Here is a 17912-nt window from a genome sequence, read left to right as displayed (position 1 = left end):
CAATCATCTGTTATTTTTACTGACCAAATCAGTCGTTTTTAATCGCTAAACCAGTAACTTTTAAGAATGAAATCTAATATGTAAGTTTCGTTGTGCAAATCAGTCAATAATAGTTCATTTTAATTATTTATTCATGTGCTTAGTTAATTTTGACTGATACAAATAATTAAAGTTCAGAAACTAAAAATTCATTGAAAACCTATTTAAATTCAGTTAATTTTAATCACGGCTGAAATCAATCAATTTAAATGATTCAATCTATCATTTTTACTGATAAAACCAGTCAACTTAAATTATATAATCTGTAACTTTGACTGATAAAACAGCCAATGCAAATAATATAAACAATAATTCACTTCATAAATAATTAATTTTGAATGGCCTGCTCAATTGCTTTCGGTATATAAATTGCATGTTTTGGTTGCTTAAGTACGTAACTTTTATTTTGGAAATCAGTAATTTCAAGTCACTCATTCAGTTTGCAATACTGATTTATTCAACGGTTAAAACGACTAGTTTGTCCGTAGCGATGACTGATTTTCAGTCAAAGCGTGCTCACTTAATTAATTAAAATGATAACATTAATAACATCCGCTGAATAAAAAAATCATTTTGAACTATTTTGATATTAACTTTTACAAATTAAATCAGTAATTTTGAATGATTTGAATTACAACTTTTACTGATGAAATATTTTATTTTGAATGGGCTGATAAATAGCTTTCGCTATATATATTCCGCGTTTTAATTGATCTAGCCCTTAAGTTTTATTGTTTAAAGCAGTCGTTCTTGGGGAAAATAAAAAACTATTATTTTAAAAAGAATGAAGAATTTTAATTCAGCAATATTTTTACTATTTTATTATAGTAGATAAATGAGATACTTCTATTTACTGAAGAGCAGTAATGTCAAATAAAATGACTGATTTCTCAGTCAGTGGTTTCAAATGAATGAAGTAATCTTTATTTTTTACTTATTAATTAGTAAATTTGAAACATCTAGTTAATTACGTTTACTGCCCAAAAACAGTAATTTTTTATTATTTGTAGTGTGAATTTCATGTATTAACTCATCCTTTTTGAATGGTATAATCAGTAACTTTCACTAGTTTATACAGTACTTTTTGAATTATCTCATCTGTCATTTTCACTAATAATCAGTTAATTCAAATTATCTAATCAGTACCTTTCACTTATTGAATCTGTTATTTTAAATGATATGATTACTAACCAGTAACTTTTGGTGATTGAATCTTACATTCAATGATCTAACCAGTAAATTTTAATATTTAAACCAATAGTTTTTAATTATGTAATCAGTAACGTCCACAGACTGAATGAATCATTACACATGATTTAATTATTAATGTTCAATGTTCATTGACCGAAAAATCCATTTTAAGTTCTCAAATTTGTTATTTTTACAGATAAAATCAGTCACTTTTTGTACTTTAGTCAGCATTTATCAGAGATGAATCGTTTAATTTGGATTATTTGAATTGCATCTTTTCATTAACTCACAGTTTAATGATATAATATGTAATTTTTACTGATAAATCATTTAATATAAATAATATAATGCATAACATCAATGACCACTGGTTTATATCAGTAATTTTGAACAGTCTAATTAGTAACTTGCATTAATTAAATCAGTAATTTTAGATGACTTAAGAAGGAACTTTTATCGATTAAATTAATAATCTAATATGTAATTTTAACTGATTAATTATTCAGTGTTAAGAACCAAATGAGTAAAGTTCACGGGTTAAATCAGTCATTTCGAGTGATCTAAGCTGTAGCTTTCATTGACTTAATCAGTTGTTTTTAATGGTCCAATTATTACCCTTTAATAATTAAATCAGTAATTTTAAATGACCTTACAAGTAACTGGTATTTCAGACAAGGCATGATTTATTAATTTAATCAGTCCAAATTGGGTTTATTTAAATTTAAAGTGTTTGGTATTTCGTTAGATTAAATTAGGATTTTTATCGAAATCTTAAAGTCTTGAAGAACTTTGAGTAACGAACTTGTAACACCTGATGCCGTGGCTCCACCTCCCTTCTGCCTCTTTCTCGCTCGCTCTAGTCTCTAGCGTCATAGTTTCAAAAAGAGTTTAAAGGAACCTGAAATGCTGAAATTATTCAAACAAACCAAAACAAAATCCTGATTTCCGTAAAATCGAATTAAAAAAAGAATTTTCCGGAGTTTGGGGAAGGCTACGGCAGCAGGGGCCCTTAGTAGCTTCTCGAAGAGACTTCTGGCCCATTTAGGCAGATCCTCAAAGCATTGCCTCTTCTCCAAGGTGTCTGCTTCCAAGAAGTTGATCCAAGTTGCTGGAAGTGATCCCGGAGACCGACACATCCATGATGACTACTTCCCCCAAGGTGATGATTACGAAGCTGATACTGGACGAGAAGATGATCCGAGCTATCAGGGGACACCTGCCAGACATGAAGAAGATGATTTAGAGAAGATGGTTCCAGTTTCTCTTCAATCTGGAGATCAGTTACAAAATCTGTCCGTCCAGAATTTATCCAGGATTCAGGAACCAAATCCAACTTCTCTCAATAATTTGCTCAAGTCCAAAGAAGTCGAGAAGGAAACTTTCGAGAAGCTCAAAGCTCTTGTAGACAAGGTGATGGAATACAAAAAACGAGTTTTCGAAATCAAAGGTAGTGAAGCGAAAGTAGAAGGGATGCTTGATTTGAAGGATCAGAAAAGGAGAGAAAATGAAAAACCTTCAAGTGGTCAGCAGAGACTAGTTCCAATTAATTAAATTTTTTCAATCTAGAGATCATTAGTCGGAAAAACTGTCCAAGGTTCAAAATCTGTTCCAAGATTCAGCATCTCTCTACAATTCAAAAACGAAATTAAACTATGGGTGTCTACCCAACTCCTTCAATAATTTTCTGAAGGCCAAAGAAGACGAAAAGAAAATTGAGATCATCAGTACTGAAAACTGTTTAAGGTTTACAATCTCTTGGCAATTAAAAAACCAAATTCTACCGTGGATGGCCTACCAACTCTCTTGAATAATTTGCTAAAGTCCAAAGAAGTTAACAAGAAAATTAGGATCATCAGTCCCTCTGGATGTCTACTCGAATCTCTTCAATATTTTGCGGAAGTCCAAAGAAGTCGAAGATAACTGAGATCATCAGTTCCAAAAATCTTCAAAGTTCAGAATCTCTGGAAAATTTAGAAACCAAATTCTACCCTGGATGTCCACTCAACTTCTTCAATGAACTGTTGGAGTCGAAAGGAGTCGTCAAAGAAACTGAGATCATCAGTGCCTATGGATGTCCGCATAACTCTCTTCAAGAATTCGATTAAGTTCCAACAAGTCGACAAGAAAACTGAGATGATCAGTATCGAAACCTCTCCAAGGTTCAGAACCTCCTGACAATTCAGAAGCAAAATTATTTCCTAACTCTCTTCAATGAATTACTGAAGTACAAAAAACTCGACAAAGAAACTAAGGTCATTAGTTCCTCTGGATGTCTACCCAACTCTCTTCAATAATTTTCGGAAGTCCAAAGCAGTCGAAAAGATAACTGAGATCACCAGTACTAAAGAATTTCTCAAGGTACAGAATCTTTGGACAATTTACAAACCAAATTCTACCCTGGATGCTCACCCAACTTCTTCAATAATCTGCTAAGGTCCAAAGAAGTCGAGAAAGAAACCTAGATCATCAGTCCCTCTGGATGTCTACCCAACACTCTTCAATAATTTGCGGAAGTCCAAAGAAGTCGACAAAATAACTGCGATCATCAGAACCAAAAGCTCTCCAAGCTTAGAATCGCTGGACGATTTAGAAACCAAATTCTACCTTGGATGTCCACCCAACTTCTTGAATAAACTGCGGATGTCCAAAGGAGTCAGCAAAGAAACTAAGATCATCAGTTTCTCTGGGTGTCCCCCTAACTTTTTTCAATAATTTGGTGAAGTCCAAACAAGTCGACAAGAAAAGTTAGATGATCAGTACCGAAACATCTCCAAGGTTCAGAATCTTCTAACAATTTAGGAATGAAATGCAACCCTGGATCTCTACCTAGCTTTCTTCAATAATTTGCTAAAGATGAAAAAGGTGAACCAGGAATCTATGGAAAAGTTCAGATCTAGAGATCGTTAGAAACAAAATTCAAACCTGAATCTCTACCCAGACTCTGTTCAATAGTTTAATGAAGGATCTATTGTCTGAAGAACTCGACGAGGATACTTTCAAAAAGCTCAAACCTCCTGGATGATTTTATATACGAATTTTCTGCAACCAATTTACAAAACTACATTCCTGAAGCAAAAGCCGAAAAAATGGAAAACCATTCGGTGGACAAGAGAGACTAGCTCCAATTTAGATTTATTTCTTTAAACTTCTGTTAATAAAATGTCGAGACAAAAGAGTCAGTAAGAAAGGTAGTAGTGGGAGGTGGTGTGAAATTTCCATTAGCAATTAGATTTGACCAAGTATCTAAATTCAGGCAAGACATCCAAAACTGTGGCTAGGAGATACTGATTGCGGAGATGGTCCTCCTGGTAGGCCAACCAAGAGTCCTTGTTCATCACCTGAGGGCCCTTGCAAGCCAGCTCGATGTCCAGGATATCCAAAAAAGAAAAAACCTGAGAAAAAACCTTTCTGTGTTAGATGTCCTCCTAAGAGACCCTGCAACGACAGGAACTGCTAGGTAGAGTCAGAGGGTTCGTGGTGGTCGGAAAAAATCTTTATTCAAAATATTTTCGCTCTAGGCTGATCTGAAATTTAGACGCTGCTTTTTGTGGCTCATTCAAAACGTTGCCTTGGTTAATGAAAATATTGGACGCTGGTTTTTTGAAGATAGGATCAGATGTTTAGGACTTAAAACACCTGACAGAGTTTTGGATCCAAATCAAAAAAGTATTTCATTGAAGAATGAATCAGAATTGTTTCAACATTCCTTTTCTTATTCGAGACCCATAATACGACCTCAACCAGAAAAGCCACCTGAGCGACTCAAAATATTTGTTGGGATTTCACCTGAATTTTTGAAGCTTTCAAAGGTTTCAGCAGTTCAACAGAGCATTCCATTCAACTATCTGGTTCGTGAAATTGATCTATATATATACTTATATAAATCCCGTGCCACGATGTTTGTAACCACTAAGCTCCAAAACTACTTAACCGATCATAATGAAATTTTGTATACTGATTGTAATTTGGTCCAACTTAAAGGATAAGACACTTTTCATCTCATTTGATTACCTTAATATTTTTTTATTGCAAATTAAATGCAAACACATGCGCAGACATATTCCAAAGCCCACCACGCAGTCAGATATAATCCCAAGTGCTCTTCTCGTCCTGGTGCCCTTTTTCCAATTCTTGACACACGCAGACACACTCGACAGTCGCCATAACTTTTGACGCAGACACAGTCCAATCATCGTCTTTTGCACATGTGCCCCGTTTCCATTACGTTTATTCCTTACGATTCCTTACGATTTATGCCATACGATTATTCCACAATTTTTCAAATTTTAACTTTTTACAGGGCAGAAGATCTTTCTCAACCTCGAGAATCCCTCAGTCTTCAAAGTCCGACTCTCATCTGCCATCGAAATGCAAAACAGTCACGGAAATTTGTGACACAAACGCTGAAAACCCCAAGGACAAATGTCCTGGAATCTCCTGTTTGAAAAAAGTACAATCATTATGTAAAGAGGAGAAGCCAAAGTGTTCAGATAAGAAAAAATATGTTGAGAGGCTGAAGGCTAAAGCTGAAAAATTACTTTCGAGAAATAACTGTCCAACAGATTGTGTACCAAAGAAAAAAGTCATACCTATCCAAATGACTGTCAGAAGTTCTGAAAAACACGATTATCCTTCTCCAACCTGTCCACCCGAAAAAAATCTGAAACCTAACCCCTGTCCTTGTAATTCTATACCAAAGGAAATTTCCAACAGAGAACCTGTAAAAAGATGTCCACCTCCACCTCCCTTACCAAAACCCCCAAGTCAGCCTCAAATTTTGTGTCCATGTCCACCTCCCCCTAAATTGCCACCTGATTCATGCCCTTGCATTCAAGATTTCAAGTCCCTTCAACAAGAGAAAAAAGCTCCACCACCTTGTCCTCCCAAGTTGAAAAACACCTGCAGTCAAAAGAAATATTATTGTCAACCAGAGGAAGCAACAGAAAATAAATGTAATAAAAATCAAAAGCGTAAGTAATAATAAAAAAATTGAATAAGAGAAGAAATTAAAAATCATTTTTTACCAATGGGGATATTTAAAAAAAAATTATTTTATGTAACTAGTTTTTATTTTTTGATGAAAATGGTTCATCAATAGAAAAAAGAGAAGGTTGGGATAGTTATTTCTATTTCAATTATTCTGTAATGTACAATCTAGAATAAAAAATGTAAATGGATTCTGATTTTATTTTCTTACTTATTGATTGTTGCTTTAAAAAAATATATATTAGAGTGGTTGCGGGAAAAATGTATAAAGCAGTAATTCTAAGGTCGCTCCGGGACCGTGACAGGCAAACACACAGATACACACACTATTTTCGTGTATGCAGAAAGTACATTTTTGTATATTTTTGACCGAATTATCAATGCACCTCACATTTCTTTTCAAAATTAGCCATTTAAAAACATTGTTTAAATAATTTATTATTGTTTGTAGCCATTATCTTTTAGATTAAGTGTAGAAACCTGCGGTTTTTCTTAGTTAATTTTTTTTATCTTTTTATTTAGGGCAAGGAAATGATTATTGAAAGTTAATATTTAATATTTTGAGAAAATAGTGCTAGAAAGTTACGGTTTTTTTAAAATGAAATTTTCAACTTATTATACGTTTTTTAGTTATATCAGAGTAATAATTAATAAAAAGTTACAAAATATTTGCGTGAATTACTTTTTATTGTTTTCAACTATCTTCTCTCAGTGTAATTCTGGAAAGTAGTGGTTTTTTACATTTCCAAATTCCGTCATTATTTTAATTAGAGTGAGGTGATAATTAAAGCAATTTAATCAATTAATTGTAATATAATACAATATTTATATACATCATTTATTATTACATATAACAATCTTCCCTTAGTTAATTTTTATCAACTTTTCGAGAACAGCAAGGCAATAACTGATGTGAGTTAATACTACTAATTGTTTAAACAATGTATTTATTTAAACAATTAACTATTTTGTTTGTAATTATCTTCTTTTAGATTAATGCTAAAAAATGAAGGTTCTTTTTCTAAAATGTCCAACTTTTCACTCAGCGTGAGATTTTTTCCAAAATGTCCATCTTTTCAGTTAGAGATAAACAATAATTTTAATTTCAGTTACAAAGTATTTTTTGAACAATTTATTATTTTTTATAACGATCTTATTATAGAGTAATGTTAAAATGTAGGGGTTTTATCGAAATTTCCATTTTTTTAAAGTGAAAGCGAGATAATATTTAATCTAAGCTAACAATTTTTTTGTTTAAACAATTTATTATTATTTGTGACTACCTTCTTTCAAAATAATGCTGTAAAGTGGCGGCTTTTTCTCAAATTTCCAACTTTTTACTTAGATTGAGCTAAATATTATATAAAGTTAATAAACTATTTACTTAAACAATTTATTATTGTTTCTATCGATCTTATCTTAGAGTAATGATAAAAAGGGGCGATTTTTTCCGAAATATCAATTTCTTCAGTTAGAGCGGAATAATATTTAACGTATTTGTTTAAACAATTTATTATTGTTTATAACGATCTTCCTTTAGAGTAATTCTAAAGTGTGGTCGTTTATTTCGAAAGTTCTATTTTTTAATAAGAGCGAGATAATAATTAATTTAAGCCAACAATTTATTTATATAAACCATTTATTATTGTTTATTACTATCTTATCTAAAATAATGCTAAAAAAATGGCAGTTTTTTGTGGAAATATCCATGTTTTTGCTAAGAATGAGGTACTAATTATATAAAGTTAACAAATTATTTATTTAAACAATGTGTTATTGTTTATAACGATCTTTTTTTAGAGTAATACTAAAACACGGCGATTTTTTCCGAAATGTCAATCTTTTTATTTAGAGCGAAATAATAATTAATGTAAGTTAACAATGTATTTGTGAATTTTTTAAATGAGGAACTTAATTTTTTAATATTTACAATTCAAAATTACAATTTTGAAGATTTAAAATTGACAATTTTTCAATCTTGTCAATTAGAAATCTGAAATTCTTGAATATTTTAGAATTACAATTGAAAAATCTTCAACATAAATAAATTTATAATAAATAAAAAAAATCTAGCTGATTTTGAAGAAAAAAGTCAAACTTTCAATTATAATAAAATTTTATTAAGTTTTTTTCCACAATTAAAAACTTCAATTTTAAATATCTACAATTATTATTATTTAAAAGGTATGTAATATTAAACTTAAAAAAAATTTCATTCTAAATCTTTTAAATTCTTAAATTTTAATGTTTTAAAATATAAAAGCTCAAAAACTGTGAGGACCTAATATTTAAAATGATTGAATTTGGAAACTGTATAATTGCAAATTCTTCAGTTTTGAAAATATACATTTTAAAAGCACGTAATTTCAAATTTTTTTTTCATACTCCACTTATAAAAATGTACAATCGAAAATTCTTCAATTTTTACGATTTGCAATTTGGAATTCTTAAATATTCAAGATTGAAAACTGGAAACTCTTCACTGTTGAAAATAAAATAATCAATAAATAATAATAAACCTTAAATTTTTTAAATAAAATAAAATATCAACATGTTAACATTTTGCTTAACAAAATAACAAGTTATCATTAAATTAAATTTTTTAATATTAAAAATATTGTTCATTAGCTCCACACCTACCGTTAAATTAATATTAAATGATAAATATTAATAAGATTAATATTATCGATTGACTTGCAAATTTAACTGTTTGGCTGTAAATTTTGATATAGAATTCATCTTAATTAAAATTAGTACGTAAACTGAAAAAAGTATCAAAAGAATTTCAATTCGTTTTTGGTTACAAATTTTATTATTTGGTTGACAATTTCATTGATTGAAAAATCTCTCTGATTAATACTTCAACTATTTTGTTGAAAATTCGTCTTTTTGGTTCGAAAATTTATCTTTTTAATTATAAATTTCATATTTTTAGCAAGAATGCAAGTATTTGGTCAAATATTTTTTCTTTTTTTAATTAAAAATTGTATTTGATTGTAAAATCATCTCTTTTAGTAGAAATTTTATCTGTTTTGGTGACAATTCGAACTTTTTTGGGTGAAAATTCGTTTGTTTTTTAATTAAAATTAAATTTAATTAGATGTATTTAAAATTAAAATCAATTCATAATTAAAACATTTTTTGGTTTTAATATCAACTATTATGTGTTTTGATAAGAATTATTTTTATTTGGTAGAAAATTAGCCTTTTTATTTAAAAATTCAAAAATTTGTTAGAAAATTGAAGTATTTGATTCACCTGAAAAGGAATATCTGATCGAAAAATATAATAGTTGTTATTTCAGCCAAAAAATATTTAAATAACAAATTTAAAGCAGTTAAATTAATTTAGAAAAAAAAACGAATTTTCAATAAAAGTGTTACAGCCTCTACCTGAACAGATTCATTTTTAATTAGAGTTACATTTTTGCTCACGAAAGATGACGAATTTTCAACAAAAAACTTCAAATATTAATAAATTAAAACTGCTTGGTTGTAAATTTTCATATAGAATTCATATTAATTAAAATAATTACATAAACTGAAAAACGTATTTAAACAATTTCAATTATTTTATGGTTTAAATTTTATTACTTCGTTGACAATTTCATTGACTGAAAAAACTTTTTGATTAATATTTCAACTATTTTGTTGAAAATTCGTCTCTTTGGTATCGAAAATTTATCTATTTAATTATAAATTTCATATTTTTCAGCAAGAATGCAACTGTTTGGTTGAAATATTGGTTCTTTTTTTAATAAAACATCTTATTTGGTTATCAAACCATCTCTTTTGGTAGAAATTTATCTTTTTTGTTACAAGTCGAAATGTTTGAGTGAAAATTCGCTTATTTCTTAAATAAATTAAATTTTTTTCAATAAATTTAATTTTTTTATTTATAATTCAAACCTTTCGTTGTTGAAATATCAACGATTATATTTTTTTATTAGAATTAATCCTGTTGGTAGAAAATAAGTCTTTTTTATTTTAAAATTCTACAATTTTTTAGAAAATTGAAGTATCAGCTTAACCAAAAAATGTGAATTCTTATTTAAAAAATATAATAGTTGATATTTCAACCCAAAAATATTTCAATTACAAATTAAAGGCAGTTTAATAATTAAAAAAAAGAAACGAATTTTTAATAAAACTGTCAAAGCTTCAACCTAAACTAATCAATTTTCTATCACAATTGCATTTTTGCTCACGAAAGATGAAATTCATAATTAAAAAGACACATTTTCAAACAAAAAGACGAATTTTCAACAAAATAATTCAAATTTTACTAAAAAAAGATTTTTCAGTCAAGAAAGAAAAGGAATTTAATCAAAAATGTGAATTTTCAATTAAAAAAAACGAGTTTTCTTAAAAACAGTTATATTTTTAATTCGATAATATAAATTTTCAAGAGAAGAGTTAATTCACTTAATTTATTCAAAAAAGTAAATAGATAATATTATTCTCATAAATATTTATATTATTTAATACTGAATTTTAATGCAAATCTACTCATTTTTAATGAAGAATTAAATTAATGACTTACTTATAAATTACTTACCTAAGCAGTTTGCAAAATTTGAGGTTAGAATTTAAAGTTTCAACAATCTATTGTAAACATCTTTTTCAGAATAAATAATCAATTGAATGACAAGTAAGACATTAAAATACTAATAACTTATTAAATGAAATTGTTTTTAAAAAAACTATGAATTTAATTCTTAAGCTTATTAAAAATATGGAAAAACATTACTTTACCTATTAGTGTAGGAAATTTCTATAATATAAGGTTAGGATATTTTTGAGTTTCTCTCAGCTAATATGCAAAATTCAAGAAAATATTTCGAATAAAAGTTGCAGACCTCAGCGAAATACATATTTTTTATATTAAGCATTTTTTTTATAGGAAAAGCATTTTTTTACTGGAACGCCTCATGGGGTTATAGATTTCTGTTACTTTGATTTTGCCGAGTATCTCGGAAACAATTATTCCTGTAAAAAAATGCTTGCAATAAAAAATGTGTATTTTTATGAGATCTATAACTTTTATTTAAAATATTTTTTTAAATTTTGCATATCAACTAAGATAAACTTTAAAAACAATGATTTTTATGGTTTTTTGATGATTTCACCATGAAAATCAAATTTGCGCCAATTTCCAGCATCATATTCGTAATCAGCGCGTCAAAATACATAAGTATACAAAGTACCCAGTGGGCACAAAATTTGGCGACGTCCTTACGACATCCTTACGACAACTTTACGATATCCTATGTCCATGTCGTTAAGGTGTCTTTACGATATCGTAAATAAGTCGTATGATTTGACAATGTCTTTACGATATTACAAAGACACCGAAACAATATGGGCATAGGATGTCGTAAAGTTGTCGTAAAGATGTCGTAACGATGTCGTAAAGACATCGCCAAATTTTGTGCCCACTGGGTACGGAGAAAATCGAGCATTTCCACTTTTCGGAAGTATACCCTTAATTTTTACTAAATGTGTAACTTGTCAGAATAAAAATAAATAGTGGTAATAAATTTAAAAGAAATTTAAAAATACTAGAAAATGTTTAGAGTTTGCTCACCTCGATAATACAAGGATAAGAATTTTCGATCCTAGTTCTACTTTTCGCTGACGATTTATCACTTTTTGTCTATTTCTCGCTCTCTTTTCGCGGAGTTCTGGAAAACCCACTCCATTTTCCCGATTCGTATATAAATGTCGGTATTATTACAACGAGGCGCTTTTGATGCCAATTTCATAGCTGGCGCACTCACACAGGGAGAACATTGAACCGTGTTCGATTATTGCCCAACACAGAACCGATCGTCGGGGAATCGAATCATATGATTGGACCGATCTCCGGTAGTAGAGATCGATTTCCTATTTACAACCACCCGCTACCGTTCCCTCTTGCCCTCGACTTCCGGTTTTGTCTGCCGTCACATGTTCCAACCACTCACAGTACCGTTTCAGTTAGTGGCTTTTTGAATCGATTTGTATTCAGAATTTAGCTAAGGTAAACCGACCATTACTGAGACACATGTGTAGAAATATAAATCAGGGCACCACCAGGCCCTGATGAGGTTGCCTTGTTTTATTCAAGGCCCGAATTCAGTAGGAAAAGCAAATAAAAATTTAGCTGAGAATTAAATAATTAAATATATTTTATCTGAAATAGGCAGAAAACCCGCCCTTTTTCTGCTCGCATACATTCCCCAGCGGGCACAAAATTTGGCGACGTCTTTACGACATCGTTACGACATCCTATGTTCGTGTCGTTTCGACGTCTTTACGATATCGTAAAGACATCGTCAGATCATTCGACATGTTTACGATATCGTAAAGACACCTTAACGACATGGACATAGGATATCGTAAAGTTGTCGTAAAGATGTCGTAACGATGTCGAAAGACGTCGCCAAATTTTGTGCCCACTGGGTCGTCTTGCAAACCTAATTGGCTTGTGAATGACTTGATCGAACTTGTAAGACAGAAAACAAAATAATCACGTGCATGTTGGTTTGCTAGTACTTATAAACAATAAATAAAATCATTCTTGATAGAAAAGACTCAATTTTGCAGAAACATTATCGAAAAAGAAGATAAATATAATAATCAATATTTAACCTAACCTAAAAATCAAGCATTCGAAAATCTACTACAAATAGGTAGTTTTATGGAAATTGATTGTTTCCAAGACAGATGAATTATAATGTAAAATGTGAAATATATTTTATTCTTACTTTCAATTTCTTATTACATTAATTATATAGGCTATAAATGAAAAGACGTGCACGTGTCGACACTGTTGACATTCACAGATTCACCGGCGAGAAAACCAAGGGGTGGGGGGGGGGGTGCTTCCTAGAGTTCTGAGCCGGTTATATTACTTTGAGAACGGTAACGAGAATGAGAATATTACCGAGAAATAAATTCTCTGGGAATTTATGAGAATCTCAGAATTTATTTTAATTAATAGAAAATTGCATTTTTTCGTTAACTTTTCGGTTGAAAATTCAACTCTTTTATTGAAAGTTTTTCTTTTTCATTTTAAAGTTTACCTTCTTTAGCAGAAATTAAATCTTTTTTTTTATGAAAATGCAACTTTTTGGTTAGAAATTAAGCTATTATACTATTTTCTTGAAAGGTTAACTATTTTTTTTTTAATTTACTTTTTGTTTAAAATTTATATTTTGGTGTTAAAAAATGAACTGAAATATTTTCCGAATGAAAGTTCCACTTGTAAAAAAATTCGTTTTTTATTACAAATTCATCTGTTTTGGTACAAAATTGATATTTTTGGGATAAAAATGAAACTATTTGGTAGAGAATTTAACTATATTGTTAAAAATTCATTCTTTTCGGTTGAAAAATTCGTCTTTTTAGATTAAAAGTTCAATTTTTTACGTAGAAACTTATTTGTTTGTTACAAAAATTCAATTTTTGATGTTACTGAGTTAACTGGAATCTTTTTTAAATGAAAACTCAACTTTTTTTTAAACAAAAATTCTTTTTCTTCACGATAAATTTAATATTTTTTGATAAAAATGCAACTATTTGCTGGAGATGAATTAAAAAAATGAAATTAATTTTAAAAGAAAAAGATTAATTTTCAACGAAATAGATGAATTTTGAACTAAAAAAGAAAAATTTCAACAAAAAACGAAAATAACATTTTGCAATACAAAATTTTGTATCCCAACTGATGAATCTTCAACTGGAATAGTGGTTGAATTTTATGCAAAAAAGATAAGTTTTCAACTAAAATAATGAATCTTCAACTGAAATAGTTGATTTTCAACAAAAAAATTAATTTCTACTAGAAAAAGATAAATTGTCAACCAAACCTGAAATAATTACTTTCTAAATTAAAAAAATAATTGTTGAACCAAAAAGATCAAATTTTAACTAAAATTATGGAATATTCAACTGGAACAATAGTTACATTTATAGTTAAAAAGAATAATAATCTGCAACTAAAAAAAATCAACAAAATACTTAAATCTACGAAAAAAAATTCCTTTTTATTCAAAGAAAAAACAAGTTTTCAATCAAACAGCTTATTTTTCAACAAAATAATTTGTAAGAAAAGAGTTGAACTTTCTGTCAAGTAATTTTATTTCCAACTTAAGAGGTGAATTTTTGACTAATTATTTAATTAGAATTTTTATTATTATTTTAACTAAAAAAATTTTTTTAACTAAAAAGAAGAATTTTTAAACAAGTAGAATAAATTTCAAAAGAGAATTTACTGAGTTACCTGGAATCTTTTTTGGATTAAAACTAAACTTTTTTTGTAATAAAAAATTCTTTTGTTATACGATCAATTTCATATTTTTTTATGAAAATGCAACTATTTGCTAGAGAATTCAACAATTTTGTTAAAATGTCATTTTTTGAAAATTTATCTTTTTGATTTAAAACTTCATCTGCATTAGAAAAAAATTTCATTTTTTGTATGAAAATGCAAATTTTCAATTAAAAACCGTTCATCTTTGCTTGATAATTCAATTAATTTGTTTAAAACATTTGGTTGAATCGCTTTATTAAGAAATCGAATTTTTGTTAAAGATTTATATTTTAAGTTGAAAAGTTATCTCGTTGATTAAAAGTATATTTATCTTGTTATAAATTAATCTTTTTAATTGAAAATTCAACTACTTAAGTCAAAGTTAAACTACATGGTGAATTTTTTTTTATTGAAGGCTAATGTCTGGTTGATAATTTAACTGTTTAGTGGAAAATACTTCTTTTTTTTATTTAGAATTCATTTTTTAACAGAAAATGGAACTATTCCATGTTTTAAGATTGATATTTTTCAGTTAGGGATTCGCGTTTTTTTCAGCTTGAAATATCCATTCTTTGCGTAAAAATGCATCAGTTTCGTGGATAATTAATTTTCTGTTGAAAATTCATATTTTTTGTTTCAAAACTGCATTTTTGTAATTAATATTTGTCTTCTGGTTTGAAGGTTAAATAATTTAGATAAGCATTTATTTATTTTTTGAGTGAGAAATCTTTATTTGTTGGAAATTCGTCTTTTTGGTTTTAAAATTCTTTTCTTTTCCTGTATAAATAGGAAAAAGCGACATAATTGACGCAATTCAAACAAACAAAAAATTGCATGGATATTCAGAACTTATAAGAAATAATTAAATAATCATTTTAAAAAACTTGTAAAATAAACGAATTATTAAATTCCCCAGGGGGCACAAAATTTGGCGACCTCTTTACGACATTGTTACGACATCTTTACGACAACTTTACGACATCCTATGTCCGTGTCTTTTCGGTATCTTTACGATATCATAAAGACATTGTCAGATCATACGACTTATTTACGATATCGTAAAGACACCTTAACGACATTGACATAGGATGTCGTAAAGTTGTCGTAAAGATGTCGTAACGATGTTGTAAAGACGACGCCAAATTTTGTGCCCATTGGGTCGCACAAATATTTCAATGCTCGAAATTAATATTAATTAATTAATTATTTTCGCCAAATTCTAAATTTCGTCAAATTTAAATTTCAGGAATAAAAATATTTATGGGAATTTAACAGTTCATTTATATTGTATTTCAGCAATTTTTTGTCTTGTTCATTTATGATTTTGTTATTAATTTTTTCGTTATTTTCTGTTAGTCCCGCATATTTAAACTCTTTTAAATATAGTGATAAAGAACTAATTTTTTTTATTGTCCTTATTAAATATAATGCTACAATATAATAAATATAATTATTGTATCTATAGATGACAAGCAAGGAATATGATAAATCCTACAATATTTTTTTCTATTACAATGAAATAACGAACTCTTAATATGATATTTTTTTAATCAATTAGACTTTTTAACGAAGCTAAACTATTTTAAAATTTTTAGGTCACTCTTAAAGAAAGATCATTAACAAATATTTTTTTATATGTGACAACACTTAAATTAATCGAAAATTATTTTTCGAAGTGCTATAATAAATCCATGTTGAAATTAAATTCTGAGAATTGAGAACAAGAAAATAAGTATTATAACCTTCTTTTTAAATTTATGTAAATATAATTTTCATAAAATTCTTGAGAAAATTTAAAAGATATTTAAATATTTCAGGCTTGTCAAAACAGAATTTAGAAATATTTAAAGAATTTTTTTCATAATATAGGATTTTAAGAAATATTATGAAAAATTCGACTCCTTTTAAAAGATGTTTAGAAATTTTAGAAGTTGAGAAGGAATCAAGAAATATTTTATACATTTTCGAAAATGTTTCCGAGTTTTCAAATATTTGTAATCTATTTAAAACGTCTTCAATTCCTGAAAATAGTTTTATTTGACACGAATTTTTCTCAAAATTTTAAATATCATTCCAAATTAAAATGAAAATTACCTTAAAATCTTCTCAATTTTCGAACAATTTTAAGAAAATTTGTTTATTGTCTTAAAAACTTTCGAAATTCTTTTAAATTCTACTAAATATATCTTGAGTTCGCCCAATTTTTGTTCGCTTTTATTTTGAAATCTTACAACATTGAGACATTTTGCTTTAAAATCTTCTAAACTATTTTTAGAAATTTTAGGGAATCGTTTTTTATGTTTAAAAACCTTTTTCAATTTCCTCTTAAAGTTCATTTTTCAAAATAAAAATTTATTTAAAATTTGCACATGGATATAAGAATTTTTTTTTAATCTTCTCAGACCTTCTGAACTTTTTAATATTTAAAAATTATTTAAATTTTTTCTGCATTTTTTATTTATTCTGCAAAATTAATAAAATTGCCTTAAAATCTTTCCGATTCTTCTCTGGCTATTTTTCAAATCTTCTAAAAGCTTTTTAAATAATCTCTTCAGGTTAATTTTTCAAAATAGAAAAATTATTTCAATTTTTTTAGGAACCTGAAAAAATGTCTTTCATTTTTTCTTATTTGGCCACTAAAAGGACCGCATCAGAGCCGTTAGATAATTTAATAATCAGCATTTTGAGCTGGACCTGATCCAGGCCTTTTTTTAAATCAAGCAAAATAAGGCATCAAAATTTAAAAAATTTTACTTATACATTTTTACTTTGAAGAGTTTTCAATTATAAAGTGAAAATAGTTAAAATTTAAGAATTTTCGTTTGTAAATGTTTATAATTGATGTAATAATTTTTTTCGATCATTCATACCTTTTAAATATAAATGATAAAAATTGAATAATTTCAATTCTCAAGTTGGTAAAATATAAGAATTCTCCTTTTCAAATCTTAAAAATTATAGAAATTTGAATTGTAAATATTTAAAATTAAATTTCTTAATTTCGAAAATTCAGCATTGAAAATTAGGCTAGTTTTATGAATTGCAATTAAAATTTTTGTAATCTTAATAATTTTAATTTTTGATTACTTCAATTTAGAATCTAATTTGATTTTATTAAAAGTTTACTTATATTAAAGAGTTTTCTATTGTCGCAGTTTTAAATATTCAAGATTTTCAAATTGTAACTCCTCATAAATTTTGAAGTTTTAACGGTAAAACTGTAAAATCGAATTATTAAAAAAATGTTCACAATTACAGACCTGTAAAAAACAAATGTTAAAAATTAACTAATTATAATCTCAAATCATTAAAATTGAAGAATTTTCAATTTCACTTGAAAATTTTACATTGTATCTGCAAAGTCATCCATATTTATTTAATCATCAATTTATTTATATTTA

The 17912-nt window shown here is 27.9% G+C and overlaps 1 protein-coding gene across 1 annotated transcript in view; it reads left to right on the top strand.

The window, feature by feature from the left end:
* The window catches only part of LOC117180751, a 14197-nt gene extending 7978 nt beyond the window's left edge, over positions 1-6219 (top strand). Inside the window, exons 6-8 of the mRNA XM_033373241.1 lie at positions 4484-4681; positions 4749-5078; positions 5531-6219. Of these exons, the coding sequence (XP_033229132.1) occupies positions 4484-4681; positions 4749-5078; positions 5531-6208 (1206 nt within the window). The 3' untranslated portion in view covers positions 6209-6219. The remainder of the gene's footprint in view (positions 1-4483; positions 4682-4748; positions 5079-5530) is intronic.
* The last annotated feature ends 11693 nt before the right edge of the window (positions 6220-17912 follow it).

This window comes from Belonocnema kinseyi, chromosome 9, assembly GCF_010883055.1.
Source record: "Belonocnema kinseyi isolate 2016_QV_RU_SX_M_011 chromosome 9, B_treatae_v1, whole genome shotgun sequence".
Classification (NCBI taxonomy): domain Eukaryota; kingdom Metazoa; phylum Arthropoda; class Insecta; order Hymenoptera; family Cynipidae; genus Belonocnema; species Belonocnema kinseyi.
This window is presented reverse-complemented; position numbering and strand designations above follow the sequence as displayed.